Consider the following 17,181-nt stretch of genomic DNA (forward strand, 5'->3'; position numbering starts at 1 on the left):
TGAGATGTTTTCTTTCACCCCCTCCACCGTGGCTTAGTTAGCTGGGGATTCTGCTACAACAAAAGTAAATAAACGCTCTTGATTAACTGGAAAAGGCCAAAGCCAACGGAAATGACTTTGTTGCCATACTTTCAGGTAAGTTTCAGGAGGGGGGGGGACATCAACAGTTTATTATTGTTGGGGGACAAATGAATGAATACTTCCCGGCAAAGTTACTTTCATTTTGTTTATTACCAAAATATTTACAAGGTTCAGAATGTGCAGACTACAGATCCATTCAGCATTCTGTGGTACCCCAAAATAAATAACTCCCTTATTTAATTGGGGCAAACGGATTTCTCACCAGTAGAAAAATAAATACAAATACTCCATTTGCTGTGAAACATTGTCACGAGGAATGTAAAAGGAATTGTGTTGTTTCTCTCCCGTTTCAAAACAGAGCAAGTTCCTCAAGCTCATTTTGTTTTTACAACATTCATATAGTCGCAGTGGTCTCCCTTCATATCCGTCTTGTCCTATAAGTGCTCCCTTGCAAACATAACAGTCCCTGCAACGGGAAATATCGCACATCCCGCTCTCGGAGGAGGAATGAAGCTCAGCAGCTGGGCCTCAGCTGCGCTGTTCCGTGGTTCAGTCTTGTCAGGAGAGGTGGAGTGAGCCACTCGCTGTTCAACGTGGATGATCTGTCGAAGAAATATTGCTGTCATTTGGAAGAGCTCACAAATTGACATTTGGAATTGACAAATTGACATTTGAATTAATTATGTTTCTAATTGTATGGTAAACATGTCTTTGTTGTAAAGCAACATTTATAAATTTTGTGGGCGGTCAAACTTTTGTGCTTAAGGGCCACGTAGGAGTTCCATGCAGGTCATAAATTGAAAAAAAAGTCAAATGAATGTACTTAGTTTTAACATGTGGCACACAACTAAAATGTATGAAACATATTTCATCATTTTCCAAAAGAGGTGAAAAGTGAAAAAAGGTGAAAATCACATTTGGATCGTGCGATACCAATGTACATGATCGAATAAAGTATTTTTTTTAGTGTAATTTAAAATACGTAAAACATTGACATAGTTAGGATAGTGAAAAAAACGCTAATTTTTTAATTATATATTTTTTTATATTCAATTTAAATTGATTTAATCAACAACTTCCTGACACTGTTTTTTTTCAAAATGGTGCATAAATGATACATGTAAAATTGTTCATTACACCAGTTATTTTTTGCCATGAATAAAATGAATGAATAGATTTTAGTAACAACTTTAGGAGGAAATAGATGAATGCATGAAAAGCTGCAGCCCTCTATTGTATGTGCTCGCCGGGCCGGATTAAAGAACAGAGCGGGCCGTATGTAGCCCCCGGGCCTTACTTTGCCCACAGTTGTTTTAGATTTGATGGGCTCAAACGGGATATTAAATCCCAACTCCAAATCTGAATGTACATTACATGAGGTTGTGCGTAAAAGTTGCGAGAGAGTTAAATCCAGTTTACCATGCTGTCCCGTCCAGTACGGGCCCAACTAGTGGCTTGCGGTCGACACGGAGCAGGCGTCCCCCATCCTCCACACGGAGAAGGCATAGCTGAGACGTTCGTGCGCCACGTAGCTGCAGCTGGAGCCCCGCGCGTCCAACTCGTCGCTCTGCAGAACTTGACACAGGAAGTCGATGTAGCGGGCGGCCAACTTGAGCGTCTGGATTTTGCTGAGCTTGTCCGACGGCAACGTGGGGATGATTTTCCGTAGCGACGTGAACGCCTCGTTGAGCGACTGCGTGCGTTGGCGCTCTCGGATGTTGGCCATGACGCGTTGGTTCTGCAGATCGTCGATGGAGCGAGCGGGGCTGCTGCTGCTGCTGGCTTCGCTGCTTTCGCTCGCCACGCTGCCGCCGCCGCCGCCACTCGCGCTTCCACGCTCACAACTCTTTCTGCATCTCTTCTTGGGAATCTCCACGTCCAAGCCGTCGTCCAATTCGTCTGTGCTCCTGCGCGCCGCCGCCGCCCGCCGTTTCCTGGCGCCCCTCCTCGGCAGCTGCCGCTCGGTCTCCTCCTCACTGTTCCCCGCACTGTCCATCGGGGAGGAGTCGTCTTCCCGCATTCTCCAAAGCCTTCCGAAATGCTCTAGAGCCAGTTGTCCCTCTTTATTCCAGTTCGCAAAGCCCACGTGACCAGAAATAATAAAAAAAATATATAGATATATAGTGGTCCGTGCTGATTTAAAAGCAAATGTGGTGCACCGTGCACGGAGAGGTGTCTCCCACTCTCTTATAGTGGGGAGCGAGATGGAGGATTTTGGGGAGCGCTGTGATTGGGCGGGAAGGGGTGTAACATAATACCACTGCAGGAATAACTCGCGTTAATATCAGAGGAAGACTATGGGGCTTGAATGCGAAAAAAGACAAAGGGGTGGTGGTGTTTTTGTAACTTTGTGCGCAAAATTTGTGGGCGTTTTCTCAAGGAGCATTTCCGCACTAAATGTCTGCTGAATATTCTTTACTGATGCTCATTTTTTCGTAACTTGCCCACTTCTATAACTTCCTGTAAATGTGCCAATGCATTTTAAAAAGATATACGCGCATATATCCCGTATGCATATCTGTACATAGTCAAACGTCTCTATTATCGTCTTTACCCTTCGTCCGAATTAAGTCATGACAGCCAATTCCAGTTTCCAAACATGATTCCTGGCTCGAAGATATCTGGCACAATGTACAGCACCCCGATGACTCCATTCTAACTTATGATTCCCTTGGCATGGTTCTACATGTGCTCTCTCAAGCTGTGTACGTCCCCCAAGCGTCAAGAGTACAAACCAACTCCTCAAGGTGCAATGTGTACTGGAACTGTCAGAGATAGGGAGGGGTGTCCTTCAAAGTGCAATTAATGTATTCTCCAATCTACGGCAATGTATCCTCCATATGCCTAATGACTGCACTCAACTGGGGGGCCCACCCCCCCAAAAAACAGTCATGGGAAGTAACTGAGTTGCCTCCACTGCTATAATCATAATTTAAAAAAAATAAAAGTGTTGGGTGAACTCAAAATTTCAAGTCAAGGACTGGTTATCAAAATATTGTTTTTTTCATATAGTTATCATCCATCCATTAATCTATAACAGGGGTCATGCATCCTGTTCCTCAACAGGTCAGCTGTCCTGCCTGTTGTCTCTCCCTGCTGCGACACACCCGATTCAAACGATCAGGATCGATATCCAGCTTCCGCAAACCTTGCTGATTATCTGATCGTTTGATGTGATGTGTTGCAAAAGGGGATCAGGACAGTGGACCTCGAGGAACAGGATTGAGGACCTCTGTTTGATAAGGTTACAAGGAAAAATGTGTTGGTTCTGTTGCACGTTTCAGAGTCTATGCTCTATTTAAATACAGGAGTTGAATTGGGACTTTGACCTTATTTTTACCAAAGTACTGCACTTCTACTTAAGTACAGATTATTAGTATTTTTGCCATCTCTGCAACAATAGAAAAAAAATGGTACAGTACAGGAACAGGAACGTTCTCAGGTTGCAATGTCAGCAGTCCATTTGAGGCCAGTGACAACGATGTCCCTTTTGCGACGGTCGACCAATACTGCGAAGACATTTAATCGCAACAGGCTCTGCATCAGCCAATTTACACCTCAGCGTCAAAGATAATATCCAACCCCTATTTGTGATGCAAATCTCTATTTGCACTTGGAACGGATAATAAAGCTCGGCGACAGTGCCGGTCAAACTTTCAGTTTCGGACTCGAGTTTTCCCTCACACAGGTGAGAGTGTTTCGCTCTCCAAGGTGCTGAAGACACCCTCACCTGCCTGATGTCTCACCTGGTGTAAAATTGCAGATAAAATCGACTCATTTTCTGCATTGCCTGTCATTCGGCTCGAGGGTGCCGGAGCCATCGGACTTTGAGGGAGAGGTGGTAGAGACTCTAGACTGGTTGCAAGGCCATCCACTCACACGTTTGGGAACAATTTGGAGCCTTTAACACGCATGTTTTTGGAATTCATTGAACTCGGTGGCGTTTCCAACCTAAGAATCCCAGTCTGGACTGTGAGGTAGACGTGCTGGTTTGTATTCATTAAAAAAAAAAAAAAAAAGGTAAATATGAGAATACAATACGAGTTGAATGAAATATAATCCACACTTCATTAGGTACACATGCACAGTCGAATGCAATGGAATCAAGTTTTTGCTTACCTTATTTTGCTAACCTGAGAGGGGCAAAATGTTAAAAACACCTTTCCTGTACAATGAAATGCAATTCAACAAATTTCATAATGGTTTTTTTTTTGTTTGTTTTTTTAAATTATTATTGCTATTAATTTGCATTTTTGGACACAAAAAGATGATACGGCGCCATCTCCATTGGATTGACTTGAATTAAATTAAGTTATTTATTCCCTTTTTTGTTTTCTTAATTTAAGTCGTAAATCCTCACAATACAAAATTGCACTAGTCTGAGTTACAAAATGTAAAAAAAAAAAAAAAAAAAACCTTTCACTTAAGTCCACTACAATATAGAAGACAATGTGCAGGTGTACCTATTATTATGACCGAAGCGTGACTATTGATTTAAACGTCACTTTACGCATCAAAAACATTCAAACTAATAAATCCAAGATAGATTTGAATTAGTTGGTCAATTTGGTCTCATCTGGTGACTTTACACACAATTGGGGCTGCTGACTGTCATGGATCGCGATTCCGGCGGCAAGGGCATCAAGCGCTCTCCAAAAGATCCTTCATGAAGGCGATGTAGACGATGGCTAGCCGCAGCGTCTCGATGCGGGAGAGTCTCTTCTCGTAGGCGAACGTGGGCACTTTCTTCCTGAGCGCGTCGAACGCCTCGTTCAGGCTGAACATCCGCTTGCGCTCGCGCACGTTCGCCGCCTGCCGCTGGACCACCGTGATGATCCTCCTCCGCTTGGACCTGCCGGGCCCTCTTCCTCCCCCTCCTCCTCCTCTTCCTCCCTGGCCGACCGCCAGGTGATCGTCCGTGCGCGAAGCGGGCTCCGGGCTCCACGACGCGTCGCTGGACGCACTGTCGTCCGCCTGCTGCTCGGGCGGGAAATCCACCAGGTCGACGTCAAAGCGGACCAAGGCGGAGTCCAGTCGTCGACCGGGCATCTCCATCCCCAAGTCCAAACGTTTCGCCGATAAGATCCCTTTTTTTTTTTTTTACGCGCGCGTTATCGCAAAGGAGGAGAGCATCCGTCACAAGTAGAAACCAGCCTTTGTCTGAATCCGGATGAAGCACGACAGGGCGAGATCCTATTTGGCCGGAGTCCAAAAGGCCTCATCCGACTCTTTCAGGAAGCGACCTGCACGCGGCACCCCGGCGCGCCCATGCCCGAAACGGCTTGAAGAAGCTCTCCAAGTGACGCGATTGTCCTCCTGGAGGCCATTCGCGAGCTTTCTGGAGGACGGCAGCCTCTTGACGAGAGGGTCACGCCGTCGTATTTGCGCGTCGCCGCCTACCTCGCCGGCTAAATAACCAGACTTTTTAGCACTTCAAGAGCCCGCGGGAGAAGACCAAATAGAACATTCCCGAACAGTCACCACACAGCAAAAAAAAAAAAAAAAAGCTTTCTGTTGCAAATTAGAGCAAATAGCGGTCAGTTCCCATGGCAGAGGAGTGTCCACAGTGCAGGGGGGGTGCCGAAGGGGCCTCCAATGTGTATTTGTGTTCGCCCGAGAGAATGCTTGGTCATAAGCATGATGATGCCGTTCAAAGTGTTTACATCAATCTTAAAAGTGATCAAAATTTGTCCTGGCGCCCATCCGAAATTTTCATCAAACATTTTGGCCTGATTACTTATTAATTATAATTCATCTTTATTTCACTTTAACTTTTGTTTTTTTTTTAAAGAGGAAGTCAACCCCAAAATTTTATTTGCAATAATACCTTCTAGCCCCGCTTAGTCCAAACACGGCATTCTGATTGATATTGTGTTTGTGGAATATAAGATAAGTAGTCAAATCCTCCCGATTTTGCCCATCCATTTTGTCGCTCGCTGCCGACTGAAAATGACATCACGGTTGCTCGGGGCTCAGGAAATCAACCGATCACGGCTCAGCTGAGAAAGCAGGTGAGCCGTGATTGCTGGATGTCATTTTCAGTCGGGACAAAATGGCCGCCCCTGAGATGGCTAAAAACGGATTTTGCTGCTTCACTCACATTCCACAAATGCAACATGAATCAGAATGCCGCGTTTCGGCTAGTTGAGACGCATAGAACATATTATTGAAAAGAAAATGTTTAATTCAGTTAGTTTTAATTCGTTAAAGAATAGCGCAAATAGTCGAACAGGCAAATAGTGGCTTCTGATTGCGACAAAAATGAGTTTGACAGCATTGACTGCTGACATAATTGTGTGTGTGTGGAGCGATTTTAATGTCTTAATAGTACTTGTTTTTACATGTTGTGCTATGTAATGCACTTAAATACAATAAACTATTCACAGTTGTTTTTGTACAGAGGAACATACAGTAAATCATTCAGATAAGGGTGAGTTATATTGTATTATTTATCTATAACCTGTCGACACTAAATGCTTATTTGGAGATGTTATCCGTGGTATAAACGGGCTGGTTAAAGGAAAAGCATCCACAAATGATTCTATACGAACTCATCTGAGTGTTTATCTTGTGCACGCTCGCACGACTGGATTGTCATCATCTCCCTCCGCTGCCTGGCTGTTTTTCGGTCGGGCAGATAAACATGATGGGACATTCCGCCGGTCGTCGTGGAAACGCTGAGAAAGAGCAGCTGGGCGGTAGAATATGAGGTAATCTCACCCTGGGGCTGCTGGGTAAATATTGGTCTTAAATAAGGAGTAAAGCCCCGAAAAGAGGCGCGCAAACACACCTACGGGGGTTTATCCCAGTTTTGTCTGAGTGGAAAGACACAAGACGGACTCATAATGAGCCGCTTCCTGCTCCGCGCCGTTATTATCGGTCGCGCGGTGTGAAATGAACGATGACTTTTTTTTTTTCTTTGGCGTGACTCAATGTTTGTGGAAGTAAACATTGGCCGTCGGACACATCCAAACAAAGAAGTGGTACTTGAAAGCTTGTGATGACATCTGGCGTGCAAGCGATAAAAATGGGGGGGGGGGGGGGGGAGGGGGAAACCCAACAAAAAAAAACGACACATTTGCAGACAGATTTAAACATTTGGAAGCCCACCTTTGCTCATAAATACAACATTCTGCACATGCCTGGTCGCAGCTAAGGGAGCACTTAACACTAAATCCCTCTTTTATTGGATGTTAGTCATATACTCTACATCACGTCGGACAGTAAAAATGTGAGTGACAGATTTGGGAGGTAGTGAATGAAGGTCCTGTGTTGGAAAGTAAAACTTCACTAAATTAACTTTCACCAGGGAAGTTGTCCGCGAGTCATTTTTATGAATTAAAATGATGCTGTTTTTATCCTGGGATTTACATTCCTCGCATTCATTTCGGAGTTTTTGCCGTAAAATCCTTTGAATACGTCCACGTCTCAAATCACGCGTCCCCATTGAAACGAATGGAAATGCCATTAATCTGTTCTGTTCTGTTTGTTTTTCCTTACGCAGACACTTGGCAAAACATCCGAAAAAAGCCTCTGCGTGTGTGGCCCATAGAGTGCATACATGCAATGTGCAGTAATGTTGTTTTTGGCGCTAGGTCACCTACAAGCAACCTTCTGCATTCCCTTATAATCATATTGGGTCATTATATATGCCGGGAGATGACAAAGGCTCGAAGCAATGGTGCGTGATGCTGTAAAGGGAATTACGCAGCGAACTTGATGAAGGCCATTCTTGCGGAATTAATTTGGAGTTGGACATGAAAAAGGGAGGGGCAAGGAAGTGAGTAATGTCGATGAGTTTAACTCTTGACCAACGTTCTACTTCTTTAGTGTGTCACCATGAACCCAATCAGTCTTTCTTTCCCTTCTTCCCACAAACTGACTCATTGGCTCGCTTGTCTCACCTTTCACAGCGTCCTCGCCTCGGACTGGCTGAGGCGGCCGGCCAATCGCCAATCGCGGGATGTTTACACAGCTGGGTGGCCAGTTAAAGGTGGGGCTCACGCAAGCGTGTGTGGTTCATGGACGCCGCTGGATGAGAGCCAGCGGGCCTACCATATATCTCCACGACAACACACCCAGCAACCTTCCATCTCGCTTCCTTCAACGCCACCCACTCGCCAAGCCGCAGCTCCTCCGTTCGGGGTGACCCCTCCCTCGCTTCCTCTTAATCCAATGCCTAAACTCTCCAGCAACACACTTGAAAATCCCTTTGCTGTCCCACCCACCATCCAACAACATGTCAACACCTTCCCTTCTCCCCCCCTCCGCTGTCTCGGACTGTTTATTTACCCAAAAGGAGCCTGGCCACTTGTGAGAGAAGCTTTCTAAAGGTGCCATGTTTTGATTTTTCAAATCATATTTTCAACTGTAAACTTCACTTCGGAATCAATATTTATCGAACAACATAACAAAAGCATTGGGAAAAAGAAAAAAAAACAAAACATCATACTCACTTTGATGATTATTGATTGTGTGATCGCCACAGATGCGTTTCCTCGTCGGATTTGTTTTCCTCGGATCCACCAATCTGAGGATGGAAAAATGCGGAAGTTATTTTGGGCCAGCTAGTAGGGCCTCTGCAGAAAATATGAAATTAGTCCAACTGCTATTAACATAGAAGCTGACATCTGATTGATTTTTTTTTTTTTTTTTTAATCTAGTCTACATTGGGAAATCTAAATTCTAATTGCAAACCGCCCCACTTTTCAAACTCAAGTTTCCACATTTGTCTCCACTTTGCATTCAAAAGCTGTCAGAAATAATCAAGTTCTGTTGCCACGGTGGCAATGTTACCGGATTTTTTTTTTCAGAAATGAAAAACCTTGAAAGCCAAAAATATGAAACAATCAAAAGCAAAAAACAAACCGGCAAACTGCGTGTGCCTACGTGCTGGGTGACAAATCTAGTTATCAACCAATCTAACTCGCTACAACATCTGATAAACGTGAGTACACCCTTCACATATATGACTAATACGGAGCAAACTTGACAATTCCACTTGGGAGTTTTTTTACTTTTATTGCCAGATGTTTAGGAATTAATATCTGTATGTTGCGCAATTTTGATTTATTAATTTACATCTCGCTATCGCGGTATGCCTAATGTTGTGGCCGGTGTTTGTATAAGGTTAATAAGATTAAAAAAAAAAAAATCCATTGGTAGCCTTTGTGCTCGGCAGTTATGAACAACTGTCTAGACAACAGCGATTACCTCCTGATTATGTTGCCTTTGTTAATTTCACTTTGCTGCTTAGTAGTATGGAGTTGTCTGAAATTCACCCACTGGTGGGGACATGACGTCCTGTTAGGAAAAAAAAAAATGTTTTAATGATCATATTTGTCTTCTGTAAAAGAGTTCTATCGTTATTAATTAGCCAGTTGTCGTGGAATGCAAAAGGGTCATAGCATTCCGAATGTGGTCATTGATAAGGCTTGGTGGGTGATAATATGGTGGAAAGAGTGTAATCTCCCTCGGATCTTCAAATCTTCAAAAATCTGAAGCATGGCTGCATTAGGGAGGAGCCTGTGAGCTCGGCTCTCATTCTTTTGAACATTGTGGCTCCCAAACAGGAAAATGTTTGTGCAACCCAGCAGGGAAGCTGCCTGGTCCAGACGCCTTTTAGTTATTGGCCATGCCATTGAGTGCACTGCAATCCCTCGGGGGATGAGGGAGTATTTGACTTTTCTTGCATAATAGACAGTATGTGGGAGCTTAATGATACTAAGGAATTTATGGAGGGCAACATATTTTCTTTGTTCATAACTATCATTTACAGTATCGCAGCAATATCACTATTAACTGACTAACAGCTTTTAGCTTTGTTTAGTTTAATTAAGATGAGCCAGATATTTACTTAGCTTGTTATACCTGGCTGGTCTCCTCTATCAGACATTTTTTCAATTTAAATGACTTTTTGGGATTCCAGTCCGAGTATTATTTGTCTTGTGAAATGATTTTTTTTTTTTTTCTCCCCCCTCAGCAGGGTTCAGTTGCAAAGGGTGACGCACACATACACTTACTCCACCCACAGAGGATCACTAGACTTAAGAGGTCAAAATGAGTATTTTCATATTGGAGATATTTGTTAACAGTCGTCCCTGAGGTGTATGTTGTCACCGTCAAATCAAAATCAAGTGCAAAGAAAAAATTAAAATTAAAAAAAATAAAAGAAATGTGAGCATGTTCTGTTTTGTACTCCATTTTTCCCCCATAGGAAATGAAAATTAAATGTTTGCGTTCCAAGGTAAAATACCTTTCATGTCTGTGCATGCTGTTTATGGAACATTTTAACATGTGCAAAGGGACATTTGATGCGTGCAGTAAAATCGAACTACTCACCCTTTGAGGACGCATGGCAGAGAAACGAGACCCTGGTCTTAGGGTGCCAGGGTTTGCTGCGACACAAGCGTGAAAGGAAGTTAGTCACTGCACATGGAAGCAAAACTCAAAAACAAGTAGGTACTCACCTTCAACGTTGATGCCTGTGATGGAGGAATGTCTTTACATTTTTGTCTTAATTCAGCTCAGTCTCTTCATTTCGTGGTTTGTTTCTCTGGACCGTACTGCTTCCAGCATATGCACGTGGGTGTTACAGTAGATATTTTTGTCCAATCAGATTTCAGCCTCTTTTGTGTTGACACGTCAACCTAATCTGCCCAGGGCCAATCTGCACTACTGACCTATGTAACTCAAACTCTATGAGTTTGTATATTACTGCCTTTCGTTGACGTCAGCATTTTTCATCTTTTGATTGGGCGTTAAGCTAAATTCAGTCATCAGTCAGCATCTCGGGTTAATTCACAGGTTTTTGTTATCCTCCCACAAAAAATTCTTTAGCTTTTGGGTGCCAAAAAAAAAAAAAAAAACTTTTCAAAACCATGAGCTGGCAGAAACAGCCAATCGCTTCCTAATCGCCGTGGTTACCATGAGCAGGTCAGTCAGTGCCAGGGAAACGCCCAAAATATCGGAATCCGGCTCCACAAGCACAAGTAATGTTTACGTTCTGGGTTAATAGTGTGTGGGCTTGTATAGTAGCGTGTGGACCCTTGGAACCCGAGTAGATATTTGCCTACCTGAAGGCCTGAGCTGAACATTGAAATGAGGCTGATGCAAAGCAGAGGTGCTAAAAATCTCCCAGCGATGCCTTTGAAAGGGCCATAAAGGGATTTCACGGATGTCAGTACAACTGCGACTGAAGCGCTTTGATACGATTCGACCCTGGCCCGGGTCGCGTCGGACGATTAATGGCCGCAGTTGCGCAGCTCTGACTGGTGGAACACTTAAGCTTTATGACCTGCCGCCATTTGGGGCTCGGGGACCGAGCCGAGGAGCTAATTACCCGGGCCAAAGGATGGAGATTTGCGGATTGAGGATCGGGGCCGAGGTGCGTATGCGCGGCTGCGCGGCTGAGCGAGCCAGCGAGTGTGTGTGTGTGTGTGTGGCACTCGGTTTGCGCCTGTGTGTGTTCTCCAGCGGGGGAATGTTCTCCTGCAGGAGCCCGCCAGGCATGGAAACTTTGACACGGGAGAAAGACACGCAGCCAACGCCGACACACACGCGCGCGCACTGTGAAACAGACAGAGGTGTGAGGGAAAGATTGTCTGGCCTGCTCAAGAACAAAAACACTCCTCCCTCCTCCTCCTCCTTCTTCTTCTGGCCATCAGAGGATCATGAAGATAAACGAGCATGCCTAGATATGAGGGCCCAGTGGCAGGAGGGGAGTCTGGAGTGGAATGCGTGTGAACTGCACTCCGCCTCCAATAAATCAGGGGAACAAGTAGGAGGAGAGGGAAGGCTTGGTGGGGGGAGCAAAGAGGAGGAGGAGGAGGAGGAGGAGGAGGAGGAGAAGGGGGAGTCTGCGTTGGGGCGAGATAGCGGGGATGACAAGATGAATGGGAGGCGATGGAGGGGTGCAGGTGCACGCGGGCCACAGTGGAGATCAGGAAAAAGGCAAGAGGGAGGTCAGCGAGGGACAAATCATTTAGATTACATTAGTCCCTTGTCCATCGTTCCGCCAAGCCCCGCGAGGGACCAAAGTATGCAAAGCAGCGTCCATATATTTGGTTTATTTTTATATGTTTTGAAGCTTACCGCGTAATACCAACCAAAATGTATGCTTGTGAGGTGCTGACAAGAACAGGTGGAGAGGAAAAGCTAATGAGGATAGTCTATTGAAATACAAATTGCTTCATTTTTAAAACAGCGCTTGTGCTAATGCTAAAGACAACGGAGGATCACATTCAAATGCTAACGGGAAATTAACCGAGTGATATTCTGAAGACGAATGGTCACACACAAACGCTGCGGGAACACGTTCAAACAGGTAAGATCACACTACTCAAAGGCACAAATCCTTCCCAGTTGGTGTTAAAACAAATTATATTAATAAAGTTGAATCACAACTTTCTTCTGTTCTCATTCTACACGTCAACGCCGTCCATGTACGACACCACAATCATCCGGCCCTATACTGTAGTATCTGTGATGGCGGGGCCAGGCCTGTTGAGTGACGTGGCAAACAAGAACGTAGTGCTTGCTAGCTGTTAACTGGCTAACTTTTTAAAAAATTCCTTCTTATGGAATTATAATGTGTAAGGTTTATAGAAAAAAGAAAGATTGAGCGTCGACTAGCAGCCTAGCAATAGGCTAGCCCATAAAGCGATAACAGAAACAGATGATCAGATGTGACGGATGTCGCCGCGACCATTTAATTGCATCACCTTATCTCTCCCCTTTAGACGGCTCCCGATAAGCTCTGCGGCTTTTTGCACCTCACCACTAATTAAGACTCCCCGCTGAAAGGCAGGATTTGTGTGTGTGTGGGGAGGCGGGAGGTAAAGAAAACACACGCGGCCCTTTAAGTTGTCTCTCGACGCTTCATCACCCGACACTCGCTGGTCAGCATAAAAGATGGCCGAAAAGTATTTGATGCTGTTATAAATCAGGACAGAGCAATTACACTTTGGCATCAATCAATGAAGTTCAATTCTGAATTACGAGAAATAGACTAGATTTTATTTATTTATGATAAACTTGCGGTTTGTCGTCCTTAATATTTAACATCGTTGTTTCTTTATAGCCTTTATTGTGGAGAGGCACAGAGGAGATCCATGTCCACTTGAGCTGCTTTGTGAAGCAGTTTTGCGCCCCCATCAGGCCAAGGATGGCAACTGCAGATGCTGGCGAACACCGTTCATCCATGAAGGCATCGCAGTTTTGACTTCCCAAATGAGATAAAAATCCATTTTTCAAGCAATGTCGCCTTTTCTCTTCTTCTTCTTCTTGAACTTTTGTTCCTCAGCATCTTGACTAGCACTTGCTGTGACTTGGCTCTCCTTTTCGCGTTTCCTCTTCTTGTTGGGCTTGTCACTGTGATAGCCGCTCGAGTCGCTGGCGTGGATCTCCACGGGAGAGAGCTGAACCTGCTCCTCCTCTTCTTTGATCCTCTTCTCTTTTTTCATCTTTTTCTTCTTTTTCCCAGTATTCAAGTCGCTCTCTGTGCCATTCAGCGCCAGCGCAGCGTGACCGCCGTCTTGGCAGGGCAGCGCCGCCGCTTCCTCTTCCATCACTTCTTCTTTGATTTTCTCGTTATTTTTCTTCTTCTTCTTCTTTTTCTCACCATTTGCGTCGCTCTCGGTGCCATTCAGCGCGAGCGCAGCGTTACCATCGTCTTGGCGCGACGGTGACACCAGTTCCTCTTCGATCACTTCTTTGATTTTCTCTTTCTTCTTTTTCTTCTTTTTGGAGTCTTGGACAATAGACTCTTCGGCGGGCTCTGCGAATGGTTCTGCGTCTTCTAGCTCGGCCTGGTCGACGGTGACGCCCGAATCGGAGCTTTCGGCAATAGCCAACAATTCCTGAACCCTGATGTAAACAAACAGTATAACTGTTTAAGACAAACACCAAGCTTTGGGAATGGTAAACAAAATAAACATTTTGGAGCAGATGCTTTAATGGTACAAAACAACGAAAATCTGCGATAGTGTTTTTTTTAATGTTAGCATTAAGACAGCAGATTTAATTTCAAAGAAATTATATGGTTTTGTTGAACATTTTGCTGTTTGAATAATAGACAATGTTTAGTTTCCTTTTGCTTTATAAATGTATTTTACAATAAAAATTTTTGGAGGCAGACAATTAACAGTAATTTATTTTACTGTAAATTTCTTTTATATTAAATTTCCACTGGGAGTGTTGAACAGCTTGAAGCAAGCATGCTTGACATCTTATTTGGAGAAGTGCAAGTGAGAGTGAAAACAGGTGCTAAGGAATACTTTAAAAAGAGTTTTTTATGTATAGGGGTGTTTGTGGTTTTTTTTGTAGTTTTTTTCTTTGTGGTCGCTCTATATCACAGAAACACCCCCCAGCCAAAAAAACAAACCCCAGCAGTTTCAACGCATACAGTGGGGCTCGTAAGACAAATAAGAGAAATTTGTTGTGAAATCCAACCAATGACTCGATAGCCTGATCAAATTGAAAGTGGACAGCCCTAGTATCCATACCTGGTTCTGTTCAGCCTTCCTCTTATAAGCAGCACACCGGCAGTGTCAGCATCAAGTGCAATCACCTCAAACTCCAGCTCCGCTCCGATCCTGGGCCCCGCCTCTCTCCAGGTATCCACAGAGACCAGGTTAGGCTTGGGAATGCTGGCATTAAAGCAGCCGTGGACCAGGCAGCCCACGTGGCTCACACCAAGTTTATTCACCTTCCCCTGGAGGTAAACACAAGGAGTCACAACTTCCTCACACTACTTTTACCAAGAAAAAGACAAAAGCAGCTAGGGCTTATTTTCATTGAGATTTTTACTCCCTCAATATTGATACTTAAGATGGATTTTTTTTTTCAAGGTGTGTTCTCAGCCCAGTGACCGAATGAAATGAAGCACAATTTATTTTTCCCCTTGCCCATATTGCATTCTACTAAATTGCAATGTCGATTTCAAATGGATTAATTGCAATACTCACCAGCAACCTCTGTCCTTCTTTAGGTTGAAATATAATAAAGTTGGCTTGTATGTCCATGTGGATGTAGCCGCTGTCATCATAAATGTCTCCATGGCGGCGCACAATCTGTATATTGTCATAGGCTAGAGGAACACCTTGGAGGCTGCAGGAGAAAGCATGACAATCCATTGGTCAACACACACATTCAAAGTCACAGTGTACAGGTCACAAACATTTCATTGCTTCTTTCTTTAAATGAGGTTTGAACTGTAAGCGCTTGTGTGTGCGCTTATGTAGCGCTTTAAGAAAGTCACGTGACAGGTATGCGAACGGACAGGTATGCACCAAACTGCCTTTGTGGGGAAGCGCAACTCATGATGCATCTTCCTAAATGTCAATTCGTGGGCGATTTTGAATTTTTGGGCAAATTCAACACGGATCATGGAGCAGGCTGCCAAACAAAAAGCCTCTGCTTTTGATGCTACCATTTTGATCTCATGTATTAGTTTTGATTTCCTTGTGACAGCATCCATTTGATTTGCTGACTAAAAAAAAAAAAACATTTCTAAGTGACTCACGCCAGGTTTACTATTCATATAATATTTTTTTGTTTTGCAAGTTAACTGTCGCATTTTTTGGACAGTAATGTCGTATTGCAACAAAAGCACCTCCAAAGAATCTCTGTACTCAGCATCATATGTCCCAGGTGAGCGGGTCTTTTCCACAGCTGGGGACATTGTATCCAAAAAGCGCAACAGATTTTATTACAAAACGTTGGAAAATGTATCCATTTGAATATAAATAATATGTCCATGAGCATCATCATTCACACGGTCCATTAAAACGCCACATTATGATACATATTCACTTTTATTCAATGCATCTAACAATATCAAATATATTTTGAATGCAGAAACGAGATAAAACAATAGCAAATACAAGACTCAAATATTGTTTGTGTATACTAGGTCATTAAATCACTGTCAGTTGAGTCTGTCAATAAGTTGCCTGTAGTGATGTTTAAGGTCCAGCAGGTGTCAGTATACACTGACACAGTATTGACTCATATCAATACAGTGTTGCAGTGTGTTGAAACGATACCTGATGCCCCATTGACCCATCACTACTTGTAAATACAGTCTGAGACTGCAACATGCTCCACAAAAGTGTTTCTCAACCTTTATAAAGCCAGGCAACAAATGTTGCTGTGATTTAGAAAAACGCTCACGCTAAATCACCAAATAAAGTGAACCAACACATGATGTTGTTACCTCGGTGAAAACTTGAGAAGCTCGGCCTGTAACTCCTCCCGTAATGCTGTCTTCTTCTTGTTCAAGAACACGGGCGGCAGGACGACGTGTCTTCGGTGTGTGTTCATCACCAGACACGAGTAAGGCGCTGACACAAGTTCGGAAGCAGCGGCAAAAGACGGGATAGCACACGGAATCTCGGCCAAAACTACGCGCGCCGCAGAAGACTCTCCAGCTGCCAGGTTCTGAGGGCAAGTCTCGGGGATTTCACCAGACATCTTCACGTGTTTTGGGTCGAGTTCGACATGCTTCAAGTTCGCCATATTGCCAAGGAGGACCGGAAAGTCAACGAGTGCCAACTTCCGCTTTGAGGATCGTTCAATTTTCGTTTAGTTTGCCCTCTGCTGGCGAAAAGATAAACAGTCAAGTAAACATAAAGCTATTTTAAGATGACTTCCTTTCACAAAACAGTAAATTCAAGAAAATCAAATGTTCAAACAAAAAGCTGGCCTCTGTTGTTTTGGTGGTGCAACACATTCACTATACTATCATGAGTTCATCATGGAGAATAAAGTACAAGGGAAGGGGCCATTTTGAACTGCAGAGAACTGAGAAGCCTTATCGATAATGTAGTGTCCAACATTATTTGTACAAACATTGACTACAATATTAGGCAAACGGTCAAAATCTAATGGGATCCAATACAGTAAAATTATTAAACAAAATAGTCCTCAACAAATGTATAAAGCACAGTTGTGGTGAACACGGACAAAGGGAAATTAGATCAAATAAAACAAAGTTTTGTTGTATTTGAAGTGACGTGGGTGTCTTGATCAGGACACAGGAAGTCATGAGGCCTCTTTCCAGTAATTCCGACTGAAACTGCAGAAACCACAAATGTCCCA

At 43.9% G+C, this 17,181-nt stretch overlaps 4 protein-coding genes across 11 annotated transcripts in view; all 4 read right to left on the bottom strand.

Annotated features, from left to right (window-relative positions):
• Positions 1-10,690, bottom strand: part of snx13 (sorting nexin 13) — a 37,294-nt gene extending 26,604 nt beyond the window's left edge. For 6 of the 7 annotated variants that reach the window (XM_086014904.1, XM_086014906.1, XM_086014903.1 and 3 more), the window contains exons 1-2: positions 9,295-9,364; positions 8,538-8,611 (exon numbers count right to left, since the gene is read on the bottom strand). The gene's annotated coding sequence lies outside the window, so the exon portion shown is untranslated. Of the gene's footprint in view, positions 1-8,537; positions 8,612-9,294; positions 9,365-10,422; positions 10,479-10,550 lie in introns of those variants that run through there. The other variant, XM_086014902.1, reaches the window with a different exon arrangement.
• Positions 213-9,363, bottom strand: twist1a (twist family bHLH transcription factor 1a). 2 transcript variants are annotated; one of them, XM_086014913.1, is made up of 4 exons: positions 9,295-9,363; positions 8,538-8,611; positions 1,501-2,124; positions 213-683 (listed from the first exon to the last, which is right to left on the bottom strand). In XM_086014913.1, exon 3 carries the CDS (start codon positions 2,099-2,101, stop codon positions 1,529-1,531), a length of 573 nt encoding a protein of 190 aa, XP_085871039.1. In that variant the 5' UTR covers positions 2,102-2,124; positions 8,538-8,611; positions 9,295-9,363; the 3' UTR covers positions 213-683; positions 1,501-1,528. The 2 variants fall into 2 exon arrangements, with proteins under 2 accessions (XP_085871039.1, XP_085871038.1); XM_086014912.1 differs by having other exon boundaries at positions 1,501-2,142; positions 9,295-9,345.
• LOC147132359 (fer3-like protein) lies at positions 2,130-8,296 on the bottom strand. The gene has a single exon (XM_086014921.1). It carries the CDS (start codon positions 5,134-5,136, stop codon positions 4,723-4,725), a length of 414 nt encoding a protein of 137 aa, XP_085871047.1. The 5' UTR covers positions 5,137-8,296; the 3' UTR covers positions 2,130-4,722.
• Positions 10,691-13,076: 2,386 nt separating the features above from the next.
• On the bottom strand, positions 13,077-16,905 carry polr1f (RNA polymerase I subunit F). The gene is made up of 4 exons (XM_086014911.1): positions 16,298-16,905; positions 15,048-15,189; positions 14,586-14,794; positions 13,077-13,947 (listed from the first exon to the last, which is right to left on the bottom strand). The coding sequence occupies exons 1-4, from the start codon at positions 16,597-16,599 to the stop codon at positions 13,332-13,334; spliced, it is 1,269 nt and encodes a 422-aa protein (XP_085871037.1). The 5' UTR covers positions 16,600-16,905; the 3' UTR covers positions 13,077-13,331.
• Positions 16,906-17,181: the final 276 nt, after the last annotated feature.

This window comes from Filicampus tigris, chromosome 18 (genome assembly GCF_054856515.1).
Source record: "Filicampus tigris isolate MCC_2025a chromosome 18, RoL_Ftig_1.0, whole genome shotgun sequence".
NCBI lineage: Eukaryota > Metazoa > Chordata > Actinopteri > Syngnathiformes > Syngnathidae > Filicampus > Filicampus tigris.

Bases quoted from the DNA above. Each gene is read 5' to 3' on its own strand.
- twist1a (XM_086014913.1), bottom strand. From the start codon at position 2,101: ATGCGGGAAGACGACTCCTCCCCGATGGACAGTGCGGGGAACAGTGAG.
- LOC147132359 (XM_086014921.1), bottom strand. From the start codon at position 5,136: ATGGAGATGCCCGGTCGACGACTGGACTCCGCCTTGGTCCGCTTTGAC.
- polr1f (XM_086014911.1), bottom strand. From the start codon at position 16,599: ATGGCGAACTTGAAGCATGTCGAACTCGACCCAAAACACGTGAAGATG. The intron at 14,795-15,047 runs GTGAGTATTGCA...GTTTACCTCCAG, and splicing joins AAGAAGGACAGAGGTTGCTG to GGGAAGGTGAATAAACTTGG. The intron at 13,948-14,585 runs GTATGGATACTA...TGTTTACATCAG, and splicing joins GGAAGGCTGAACAGAACCAG to GGTTCAGGAATTGTTGGCTA.